General features: G+C 58.4%; 1 protein-coding gene across 4 annotated transcripts; it reads left to right on the top strand.

The window, feature by feature from the left end:
• The first annotated feature begins 388 nt into the window (after positions 1-388).
• On the top strand, positions 389-11383 carry LOC308500676 (neuroblastoma suppressor of tumorigenicity 1). Of its 4 annotated transcripts, none has more exons than XM_081055879.1 (4): positions 389-599; positions 8315-8509; positions 8613-8724; positions 9868-11383. In XM_081055879.1, the coding sequence occupies exons 2-4, from the start codon at positions 8340-8342 to the stop codon at positions 10111-10113; spliced, it is 528 nt and encodes a 175-aa protein (XP_080912005.1). In that variant the 5' UTR covers positions 389-599; positions 8315-8339; the 3' UTR covers positions 10114-11383. The 4 variants fall into 4 exon arrangements, with proteins under 4 accessions (XP_080912005.1, XP_080912006.1, XP_080912007.1 ...); XM_081055880.1 differs by lacking the exon at positions 389-599 and adding an exon at positions 675-711; XM_081055881.1 differs by lacking the exon at positions 389-599 and adding an exon at positions 1835-2052.
• Positions 11384-11722: the final 339 nt, after the last annotated feature.

The raw sequence follows: 11722 nt of genomic DNA, 5'->3' as shown, positions 1-11722 counted from the left end.
GCCCCGCGCTGCGGGGTGAGGACCGTCTCCTGGTGTCGGGACCCGGGGACTGCAGGGCCACGCCCTCGGAGCAACACTGCGGTGCCTGCTTCCCACATAAAGGACCCCCTCCATCTTTGCGACACCGAGGCCTGGCACGGCCTGATGGCCCGTCTCGGGGAAAGTTAGGCGGAGGGAGGTCGCAGCGCAGAGAAACCCGGCGGAGGGCACGTTAGCTCGAGCGGAGGCGCCGCCAGCGCATGCCCAGCAGCTCGGCCGCGCCGTCGGTCCGCGCGGAGGGCGGGCGGGGAGCAGGGCCCGGGCCCGGGGCGCCCCCTCCTGCGCGCGCGCCGCCCGCTCTTTCTTGTTCGCATCCCTCCCTCCGCTGCCTCCGCCCTCGCTCCCTATTAGGAGCGGAGACACCCCTGACGTCGGAGCCGCTCGCTCGCCGCTGCCTCGCACCGCGCGCCCGCCCGGGGCCGCAGACGGCGCGCCGCGCAGCCCAGTCGAGCCTCGCGGGGCCGCCGCCCGCCCTGCCGGCCGCCTCCCCGACCTCCCGGGGCCCGCAGGCCGCTCCGCAGGAACCGGCGGGCGCTCCGAGCTCCCCGCCGCTGCGCGCGGTAAGTCCCGCCCGGGCCGGCGCGCGGGCTCCGGCTTCCCGAGGCTTCAGCCGCAGGGGCGGCGCTGCGCCCTGAGCCCGTCGCCAGGCTCGCCCGGGGTTTCCACGGCTCGGTAGGAGTTTCCGCCGCCCGGAGGGAAGGAGCGGCAGACGCGTGGCGGAGCGAAAGCCCGGCGGGGCGAGGGCGGGGCGGGCCTCGCGGGCGCCGGGGCAGCGCCCGGAGCTCGGCCGTGGGGCTCGCGCGTCCCCGCTGTGGCCGGGCCTCCTGCTCCGCGAGCCGCTCCGCCCCGGGACGTGTCTGCCCCCTTTTTGTCTCTCCCTCTGTCTCCCCATCTGCCTGTGTCTTGGTCTCTCTGCTTTCGCCCCTCTCTTCCCCGGTTCTGTACCTTTCTGCCTCTCCTTTTTGAGTTTCCCTGGGTCTGTGCCCCCGCCTGTCTGTTTTCTCTCGGTCTTTCCGTTCTTCCCCTCTCTGGGGTCTCTCTCTGTATGTCTGTGCGTCTCCCTGCAGCCCACCCTCCAATTCAGACGGGCCCCCAGTGGCGGAGCAGTCGGAATAGTCTCCGAGCCCCGGTGAAAGAAGCGAACCCCCCCCCTACCGCCCGCCTGCCCCCGGGGCCTGGCCTGGGTCATCCCCCTGGAATTGCGTCTGGGGCAGGGGGCACCAGCCTTTCCGGGGGCTCAGTTTTCTTGAAAGTTCCACCCCCGCGAGGCGGCCTGGACAACAGGGCCCCGCTGCCGGCCACCTGCCCGCCCGCTCCCTGGGCGGGACGATTCTGATCTTTTACAAGCAGCAGTAAAGGGGCAGCTGCCTGCCTTGGCGTGGCCAGGGGCTTGGCGGGCGACACGGGAGAAGGGCACCTTTTCAGGCTTTCTGAGGCCCTCGCCCAGCTGGAGGACGCCAGCCTGTCACTAAGGGAACCCCAGGAAAACAGAGGTCAGGGCTGGAGGCCAAAGGCTGGGCGCAGGTGGGGGATGGGGGTGCGGAAGCAATGTGTCAACAAGCCCCTCATCCTTTGTTCCTGTCAAACTACCAGCCTCCCGAAACTCTCCCAGGTGCTGGCCTGCTTGGGTGTGGTTTGCCTCTGGTTGGGGCCAAAAAAAAAAAAAAAAAAGAAAGAAAAAGGAGAGAAGCTGGAGCATTTCCTTGGTGACCCCCATGCCTCTCTCCCCCACCCACCCCTGTAATCTGGACCTCTTTCTCCTGGGCCTGTGTGCTGGAAGGGTGGATGGGGGCATAGGTGCCATGCATTAGCCCATGGACATATCCTCATTCTTTTAAAGTGAAATCTCAGCCCCCACCCCCAACCCCAAGGGTCAGATGCTGGGGAGCGGGGCAGGGATGCTGGCGAGGTCTGCAGGGGGACTTCTGCTGAGCAGATGTGTGGGCCGGCCCTGCAGCAGCTCATTAGCACAGATTTGTTTTGGAGACAGCTTTGGGTCTGTGGACAGGAGGGCCATGACCTGGGTTGGGGGGTTGTAGCCAGGAAGGTGCAGCTGCCTGGCAGAGGCACCTAGGCCTTTTGGGCCTGGGCTTGGCCCTATGTGTCCTCCCTCTGGACAGTTGGTTCATGCTCTGCCAGCGCTGATGGAGGAAGGAGGCCACCCTGCGGCGAGGTTAGGGTCATGGAATCACAGTGGCCTTAAGCAACGGCGCAGAAGTCAGACTTCCTTTGAGGGAATCTGCTCAAATGGACCTTCCCAGGTTGCGCTCTGTTTTACAGACATGAAGCTTAGGGAGGTGAAACTAATGGCCAGTGGCCTAGTTTGTAACCCTTAAACCGTCTTGCCTCCAGGCACATAGTGAGCCAGCTAGTGGGTGAGCTTCGGCCGGAACTTGCCCTAGGACCCCAGAGTGGAGCTGGGAAACCGGGCTGAGCTGACCAGTCTGACACTGCCTGGCCCCCTTTTCAGTTGCACCATTCACGGAAGTCCCTGCCCTCAGTCCAAGGCCTGCAGTGACTGCCCCACCCTTGCTGATCCCCGAGCCCAGGGCCACAAACACCACACTCTCTGCACCTAACCGCATGCAGTCTGGCAGCCTGGCCCAGCCTGTGTTTTCTAGAAGGCACTGGTGTCCCCTGGACCCTGTCCCTTGAGTCAGTGGCCCAAGAATTCGAGTCTGAGTGGGATCTTCCTCTCAGATCCCACCCTGGCAAGTGAATATGTGAGTGAGGTAGCACTGGGCAGTTTATAAAACCCTTCCTCTCATTTGCTTGGGTTTCCCTTCAATCCACTTTCATCAGGGCAGGTGCAACCCTGGGTTTAGATATTCTCAGGACCACCCAGGACCCGGTGCGAGGGAGGGATGAGGGGAGGGTGTGGGCAGAGTTCAGGGAGCATGAGTGGCCCAGGGTGACTGGCACTAATGGTGACATTTACTGAGGAGTTACCCCGCAACAGGAATCCTCTCTGGAGGTTTCCTTGCACAACTGCCCTATGAGGTGGGTATTATCACTACCCCCACTTTGCAAATGAAGAAATTGAAGAAAAGTTAGTGGCTGAGCTAGGATGGGAACATGGCCACGGTTGTCACAGTCAGTTGTGGAGAATGGAGGAGACCCAGACCCTGATATATATGTGTGTGTGTGTGTGTGTGTGTGTGTGTGTGTGTGTGTGTGTGTGAGACTGGATGTCTTCTACCTAGAAAATACTATTGTGCTGGGCCCTAAGCAACCCTGAATATTCAGATTTACTTAAAAGGGGAAATGGGGAGTGATTGTTCACTTGTTATACAAAATAGAGTCTTTGCTCTACAAAAGGGTTTCACAGTGGGTGGGGGAAGGCCCCAGGTCTCCCTTGAAATGTAGGCCCTTCTGGTGAATTTAAGGCTTGATTCCAGGCACTAGGATCCAGGCAGTTGGGTGGGTGGCCCGTGGCAGCGGTGCTGTTATGCGGACCTTCTTTGGCGGGTTGGGCTGTAGCTCCTGACCTGGCTGGGCTTCAGAATCATGTGCGAGCCCATACAGAGTTCCCAGGGCCGCACCCCAGACCCGTGGGGTCAGAATGTCTGGGCCTGGGACCAGGCCTCTGAATTTTTGGCAAGCATCTTAAAGAAGATGCTAGGTCTGGCCAGTGAAACGGAGAGGACCCCACAGGCCCGCCCCTGAAGCCTGCGTTCTTGCTGCCCCACTCCCCGGGCTTTCCCCAGGAAGATGCCAAGGCAGGTCTCTTTGTTTGTTCACTGCCCTCTTTCTGGTGTGGGAGACAAGGGTGGCCACTTCCTGTGCCTCAGTTTCCACAGTGCTGCAGTGGGTCAGCCAGTGTCCCTTTGGGTCGTTGGCAGTCTCGTTGCACAAAGCCTCTGAGGATTCGGAGAGCTTGGATTTGGCAGTGGATGGTGGGGTGGTAAGAAGGCCCCCCCACCCGGGGCTGCGGTCACCCTCGCGGAAGCCTCACCTCAGCTCTGAGGAAGCGCAGTATCTCAGCATCGTACGTCTCCAAGGCTCTGAGGAGCAGGGCTGAGGAACGGCCACGCTCTGGTCGGCGGCAGAGTTGGGAGTTGGGTTTGAACCCTGTTCCTGGGGCTCCCAGGCCAGGCGGTGGCTGAACCCCAGAGTTAACAGGGATGAGCCACACAGCTGCTGGGGCCTGGGCAGGGCGAGGGAGCCGCAGGCCTCATGCCCACTCCAGACCATTCCCCAGATTCCTGGATGCCTTCTCTTCCTCCATTTCCTGCTTCGTCCTCTGGGAACCTTTTCATCTGCAAAGGTAGCTGGTGGTTCCCCCACTGCTGTCCAGGTTCAAATCTCTGTTCTCTTTACTATTTACTGGTTCTTACTCTTCCGAGCACTTTTACGTATATTCACTTATTCAGCCCTTACAACCGAGGCACAGAGAGGTACATTGTAAATAGCAAATCTCTTTTGACTGTTTACTTTCCAGTAAATCTCCAGCAAATCCAGTAAATCTCAAGCAAAATCTGACCCTCTCTGTGCCTCAGGTTCTTCATGTATAATACGGGGGAAATAAGAGTACCTACCACATAGAGTTGTCGTGAGGAGTGAATAAGTGAGGTTATGTGACAGTGCTTAGAACACTGCCTCGTGCTTAGTTAGAACCAACTCTTACTCCCTGCGAGGCAGGGAGAGGCTGTGCTGGGCCGACTTGGCTAATTCCCTCTCCTAGCCTTTGCTCATGCGGTTCCTTCAACCAGGCGCGCCCTTCCTCCCCATAATTGGTAACTAGTCGTGGTCCTGTATCAAATCCAGAATTAAGAATCTCTGTTTCTTGCCCCCCACACCAGCCTCTGACTGCCTCTACTCTAAACAACTTCCTCTTAACCCACCTCCTTGCCTCTCCCCCTCTAGGCTCTGAGCTCCTGAGTGGGCACTGGGTCTGGGACCCCAGCTCCCCTGTCCGGATGCTGGTCCTTCTCCCCGCCATCCTAGAAAGTGCTCAGTAAATGAGTGTGGGAATGCAGGGAACCGCATAACTCAAGGGGAAGGGCATTGCTTGGCCTGATTTGCTGGGGGGCCTTGGGATAATCCCTTTGCAATGCAAGGGGAATCAACTCAGGGATCCCCTTTCCTATCCTGGCATCCTGAGAGTCTCATGACTTGCTGTATGACTTTCAGGGTGGGAGGAAGGGCCGAGAATCTGGGTGAGGCTCTCAGATCTCAGGAAGGAAGGTCTGAGTGCTGTATAAAAAACATTCGCTGATTTGCTGCTTGAAAAAAGAAAACAGAGTAAACCAATAAAAAAATAAAACCTGAAAGCTAAGAGCCCACCCCAGTGCTTGGCGGGGGGTGGTGTAGGGGGGGTGAGAGGGAGCAGCCCGGGTTCCTGGGGGCTGGGTGTGAGGGCCAGAGGAGGGTGGGTGTGTCCTGATGGTAAATGTTTGTGGAAGAGACTGGCCTGGTGTCCTCCCTGCCTCCTGCTCTAGCACCCAGCTTTGGTTCTGATGCCTGCACAGTCTTTCCCATGATCTCCCAGGGGAAGAGAACTGGCCTGAGGTGGGTGCCTGCTAGGTGCTGGTGCTTTCATTGCGTCCTTCCACTTGTTCTCCAAGGAACGTGCGATGCTCCCTGTCTTAGGGTTGAGGTTGGTAGGTGCAGAGAGGTGAACTTTATTTCTGGAAGTCACACAGCTTCTAGGTGGGTGGCTGGGACTCGAACGTGCGCGTCTCCTGGGGCCATGTCTGTGGGAGCCCAGGACTGGAACTCAGGGCTTCTGGCCTGGGGAAGCTGAGGAGGGCCCCAGCCCCCTCCTGTGGGGTGCTGGCCAGGGCTCGGGGAGAGGCTGGGCTGGTGGTTTGGATTACAGCGCCCTCTCTGTGGACACAGCTGGCTTTAGGATTAACTCTCAGCTGTGTACTAAAAAAGGAGGAAGATAAGAGAGGTGGCCTTCTGGCTCGGTGTATCTCATTTCTCCTCAGCTTCTGACACAACGTGACCCTAATAATCAGTCCCCCTCATCCTGGCCCACGACTCCCTAAAGCTCTCACTGTTATCTTCCCATAAACTTTGTTATTGACTTCATTCCCTACTCACCATTCTTCTGGTCTTGACCCACAGCCTTAGTTCTAACCTCTCTTAATTCTAACTACCAATCAGACTCAAGTGCTCATCTCCAGGCTTCCATTAAAATCCCATCTTAATTCCAAATCCCAAGGAAACCTGCACATCGCCTCCCTGGCTCCACCTGCCCTGACTTCCTGAGGAATCGTGATGGGGTCAGGTGTAGGACCAAAGTCCCCAGATGTCTCTGAGGTCTCTCGAGAGCCAGGTCCAGCCTGGAGAGGCCCAAGGGGGCTCTGGCCTTAGATGACCTCTGGGCCTTTTTGGGTCAACCAGTCAGACCCTGACTCAGAGGCTAATACCCTGGGGATGGATGGGCACCCTTAGGAGTGAGGCAACTTCTTGAATGCTAAGCCTGCTGAAAAATTAATTAGGTTGCCAGTTAGGAACAAGTCCATTGTATTTCATGAGGATGTGGTTATTCTGAAAACACGGGCTTCACTGTCCATCTCGTGAGCGAGACCGGAAATGTGTGGGTGAGAGCCTGGGCCGTGACAAACTCATCTGGGATGGGGTCAGACAGTCTGGACTCACCTCCTACTGCTCTCCCCGCTCCACCCCTCCCTGCTGGGCTAGGAGCAAGGGTCCCCCAGGCATCTCGATCCAGTGAGATGGGACACATCTCTGCTTCTGGAGACTTCCTGCAGGGAGAAGGGGCAGGAGCTGAGGGGATATGCTGGGTGGAGAGGACAGAGTACTCTGGAGGAAGTTGCAGCTCTGCAGGCTGACCCAGGCCCTCCCCGCAAGGCCAGCTGAGCCAGCCCACCTGGGTTCTCACTGCAGGAGCAGGCAACACCCCCCAACCTCCTCCCCGCTCCCCGGACACTTTACAAACTACCTTCCACTTTTGGCAGAAAGTGGGCGGAAGGTTGTTCTGAATGGGATGTCAGCCCGGAGCCAGCCCGACTCAAGTGCTACGTGTCTATGGGACCAGTGGGACAGTACTTGGCCCCTGCTCCTTATTCAGCCCCATCCAGGAGATGTCCCATGACACGGAATCCCAGACTGACTGAGCTGGACTGCTTCCCAAGCCTGGATGCGTGTCAGAAGCTTCCGGGAGTCTTGTCAGAAGTTCAGACTCCCACCCACCCTAGAACTTTCACTCCACAAGTCCCCAGGGAATTCTGAGGACCGGCCAGGCCTGGAAACCAGTGGTCCAGGGCCCCTCATTCATCGTACCGTTTTTGGGACACTGGGGCGTGAGTATCCAGGGTCACATAGCATGTGTCGGCACCTGACTCCCAGTCCAGGGTCCTTTCCCACAGGACCCCCTTGCAGGCCTTGCCCTTCCTTCTGAGTCTCTCCAAAGCCTCCTTCCTCCACTCTTTTTGAGGTGTTGGAGTGGGCAAAACCTACAGAAGATGAAGTCCGAGAATGTTGGGAATGTCCCCTCCTCCCGGATCCTTGGGACACACACACTGCCCTGCAGCACCATCTGCTGGCAGATTCTGGCATTGTCTAGCTAATGTACAGAGGGTCAAGAGCTTGGTTTGGACGTCTCCTGCAAAAGAAGAAAAAGAAAGAAAACCAGTCTAGTTCAGGGTTAGTTTTTTCACCTGAGGTCCAGCCAGCCCAAGTGGCCCAAGAATTCACAGTGACATGAAGATGGAGGTCAGCTTTCCCGTCATCAGAATACGACAGCCATGGCAGTGTCTGGGAGACATGCCGATGGCCAGCCCTGGAGGGCTGGTGCTGTGTGGGCAATTGTGTGTGTTTCCCTGGAGGACCCACAGCATCCGAGTGAGGACGGAGCTAATGAGTGCTCCTCACGTGCTTGAAACTCAGTGTCCTGTTTAGTACTGACAGCGACCCTTTGCCATACACCTTATCATCACCCCTGTTTTTTAGATGAGGAAACGGGGGCCCAGAGATGAAAAGTAACTTGCTCAAAACTACCTGGTAAGTTATACAAATAAGGAACACAAACAGTGTGTGTTATTTGCCAGCCTCACTGAGGGCTTGTCCTATATCTACCTCCTTTACTCGTCACAATACCCAGCAGACGCACATACTATTAGCAGCCCTAGCTTGGAGGTTCATAAGGGAGAAATAAGTGGTCCAAGGTTGCGCTTGGCTAGTAAGTGGTAGAGCTAGGATGTGAATCCAGGCAGTCAGCTGTCAGACCCGTGCTTGTAACACAGCTGCCGCCCTTTGCCCAAGCTCCTGAGCCTTCCTGGCCTCACCTGAAATATGTGCTCAGTTCTAGGGCTCTGAAGGCCACGGGCATGATGCTTCGGGTCCTGGTGGCGGCTGTCCTCCCCGCCATGCTGCTGGCTGCTCCACCACCCATCAACAAGCTGGCACTGTTCCCGGACAAGAGTGCCTGGTGCGAGGCCAAGAACATAACCCAGATCGTGGGCCACAGCGGTTGTGAGGCCAAGTCCATCCAGAATAGGTGGGATCCAGGGAGATGGGTGGAGGGGGTGAGGCCAGCGGCCCAGGAGGGAGGAAGAGGGCAGGGCCGCCCATCACGGGCTCGGTGACCTCTCCTCCCACAGGGCGTGTCTAGGACAGTGCTTCAGCTACAGCGTTCCCAACACCTTCCCACAGTCCACAGAATCCCTGGTGCACTGCGACTCCTGCATGCCAGCCCAGTCCATGTGGGAGATTGTGAGTACAGCTGCCAGCCCCTGCCCAGCCTCCGCCCAGCCTGCCGTGCCCCACAAGGCCTGGCGTGGTCTGCCTTTCTAGCTTCATCTTGCTCTTCTTACCTTCTTTACTAACTTGACACCAAGTCACCTCCTACCCGTCTCATACTTGCTGTGCTCGTTACCATTGCAGGACTTTTGCACATGCTCCTTCCCCTGTGTGGAACCGCTTTCTTCTCCTCGTCACCTAGTTAACTTCAAGTCACCCTTCTGCTCTTAGCTCAAATATCATTTTCTCAGGGCCCCTTTCCTGATCACCGTGTGCCACGGCTTTGAGCTTCTGTCACGTGCCCGGTGCCCATCTGTATTTGGGTGACTTTGACAAGTCTGTTTCCTCCGCCAGACTCTTGAGTTTTTGAGGGGCCATGTCTGTCCTTGTGTCTCCAGAGCTGGCATGGAGTAGGTGCTCTGTGGAAGGAGGGAGGAAAAGAAAAGGAAGGAAAGAAGGGTAACTGGGGGCAGAGCAAGTTGCTAATGGGGTTCATACAGGGCGAACCTCCACTGAGCTGGAGATTCGGGACGGGGCTCTTTGAGGAAAGATGTCTGAGCTCAGACCCGGAGGTTACGGAGAAGGTAACGGGGCAAAGTTTGGGGCAGGTGGCAGGAGATGGGTTGGGTGAGGACCTTCCAGGTAGCGGGAAGAGCATGTGCAAAGTCTCAGGCAGATCAATCAGCACCGTTGGCGGGAGTGCCCCGAAGTCAGGGCGGAGAGGTCCGCCAGGGGCAGCCTGAAGGTCCTGGGTGGCCTTAGCAGGAGCCAGGAGTTTTCTCCAAGTGCAGCGACATGGGAGCATTGAGGGGAATTTTAGGCAGAGGAAGGGCACATTGGATTCCCCCCCCCCAGGGTGCCCTCTGGCTGCTGTGAGGGGACGGAAAGGAAGGTGGCAGGACTGGACGTGAGGAGACAAGTCAGGTGGCACCTGTAGGGACTCAAACCCCTCTCCTCCTGGATAGCCCCACGGAGCTACCTGGGGCGTCACAGGTTGGCTCAGGATTCTCGAGTCTCTGGGATTCTTGGTCCCATGAGAATGTGTTACCCATGAGACCTCCCTGCCTGCCCCAGGCCTTTGGAAATCTCTCTCCCCTTCTCTCCTGCCCTCTCCAGGTAACCTTGGAGTGCCCTGGCCATGAGGAGGTGCCCAGGGTGGATAAGCTGGTGGAGAAGATCCTGCACTGCAGCTGCCAGGCGTGTGGCAAGGAGCCCAGTCACGAGGGGCTGAGCGTCTACGTGCAGGGCGAGGACGGGCTGGGCTCCCAGCCGGGCGCTCATCCCCACCCTGACGGGCAGACCCCTGAGCCCGAGGAACCCCCGGGGGGCCCCCACACTGAGGAAGAGGGGGCTGAGGACTGAGGCCCCTGACTCTTCCTCCCCTCTCGTCCCCTGTGGAATTCTGGGGGAAGTGTTGGGGGGAGAGGCTGAAGCCCCCCCTTTGGCACTGGATGGACTTGGATTCAGACTTGGACTTGGAGTGCTTCCCGGTTGCCATGGAGATCTGAAGGGAGGGGTTGGAGCCAAGCTGCACAATTTAATATATTCAAGAGTCGGGGGAGGAAGCAGAGGTCTTCAGGGTTCTTTTTCAGAGGGGGGTGGTTTTCTTCCTTTTTGCCTCCTAGAGATGTGCCTTTAGGAGGGGGAGGAAGTTGGCTAAGCTGCTGAGGTGGGGTTGAGGCCATCCAAAATGGCAGGAGCCAGGCTAAGGCCCACGCAGCCTCTGGTGGGGCAGGGCCCCTGGGGTGCAGATAGTGAAGCTGGGCCCTGAGCGGAGCGCAGGCACCTTGCCAGCAGCACCCCGAGGAAGGGGCTGGGTCCAGGCTAGGAAGCAGGGAGCTCCAGTTCCCCAGAGGCCTCCCACCCCACTCCCATCCCCGGGGAAGCTTCTCCCAGTGTCACTGAAGTGGCCTTCCCTCCATGGTTGGGAGTCAGGCCTGGGCAGGACCCTGCTGACTCGTGGCCCTGGAGCTGGGGGCCAGGCTCTTTGGGCTTCTGGCTTCCTTGGCTTTCTACAGGATGGAGGGAGACAAGGGAGGAGCCTTTGTGGGCCGGTGGGGTGGCACTGATCCCCCAGACCATCATCACAGAAGAGCATCCCTCCCTCTTCTTCTCTGAGGTCTTAGTACCTCCCACTGTCGCCTCCGTCCTAGGCCCCTCAGAAAGCTGATGGAGCCAGTCTCCACCTGTTAGGGGAACTCTCTAAATATCTGGTGGTGGGGAGGGGTTTCCCTTACTCAGAGGTTCCATGGAGGGACCTGGGTGAGACGGACTCTGGCTGAGCCTCAAGGAACAAGGAAGAGGAGGAGTGAGGGCTCCTGTAGGCTGCCAGTGTTTCCTGCAGCTCTAGCTGCCCGATCCCACGGGCCTTCCCCCTCCCAGCAGCACTTTAACCCTAGAGGGGGTGGGGGGGCCGGGTGGGGACAGGGCAGGGCAGAACACCCCTCAGTACCCAGAACTGCCTGTGTCTGCTCTTCTGTCCCCAGGGTGGCTACCAGCCCCACCAGCCCCCTGCTTGGGGGTGCCCCAGCCCTCATAGCTGTCCTGACAAGAGCTTCTGGAGCTTGTAACCAGTAGATTGTCTCCCTGACGGACCCTGAGTTTTCTCATGAATAAATTCGTTCAATGCCTGCGTCCTCTTCAGTGGCTGGCTCTGCTGACCTGGGTTCCCTGAGGGGCCCGGCATCAGGGCCAAGGGGCAGGGGGCAGGCTGCACAGTGCCGACCCTGAGCAGCCCCTCCCTGTGTCCTGGTGACCCTTTCACTTCCCTGCCATGTTTTGCAGCCCTGGCCCCTGTCTGCCCAGCTCCGTTTTCCCTCGGGTGACTTTTTCTGGCCTTGAAGATACCTTGGGTGGGCCTCCCCAACTAGGCTTTTCTTATTTTGACCCCTGGTCCCTGCGCTTGCCTCATGCCATCTCTTTTCACCATCACAGTGACCCAGCATCAATCAGTCTTTTCCTGGGCCCCAGC

Source organism: Rhinolophus hipposideros (assembly GCF_964194185.1).
Source record: "Rhinolophus hipposideros genome assembly, chromosome: 8".
Classification (NCBI taxonomy): Eukaryota; Metazoa; Chordata; class Mammalia; order Chiroptera; family Rhinolophidae; genus Rhinolophus; species Rhinolophus hipposideros.
This window is presented reverse-complemented; position numbering and strand designations above follow the sequence as displayed.

Bases quoted from the DNA above. Each gene is read 5' to 3' on its own strand.
- LOC308500676 (XM_081055881.1), top strand. From the start codon at position 1,976: ATGTGTGGGCCGGCCCTGCAGCAGCTCATTAGCACAGATTTGTTTTGG. The intron at 2,053-8,314 runs CCATGACCTGGG...ATATGTGCTCAG, and splicing joins TGGGTCTGTGGACAGGAGGG to TTCTAGGGCTCTGAAGGCCA. The intron at 8,725-9,867 runs GTGAGTACAGCT...TGCCCTCTCCAG, and splicing joins CCCAGTCCATGTGGGAGATT to GTAACCTTGGAGTGCCCTGG.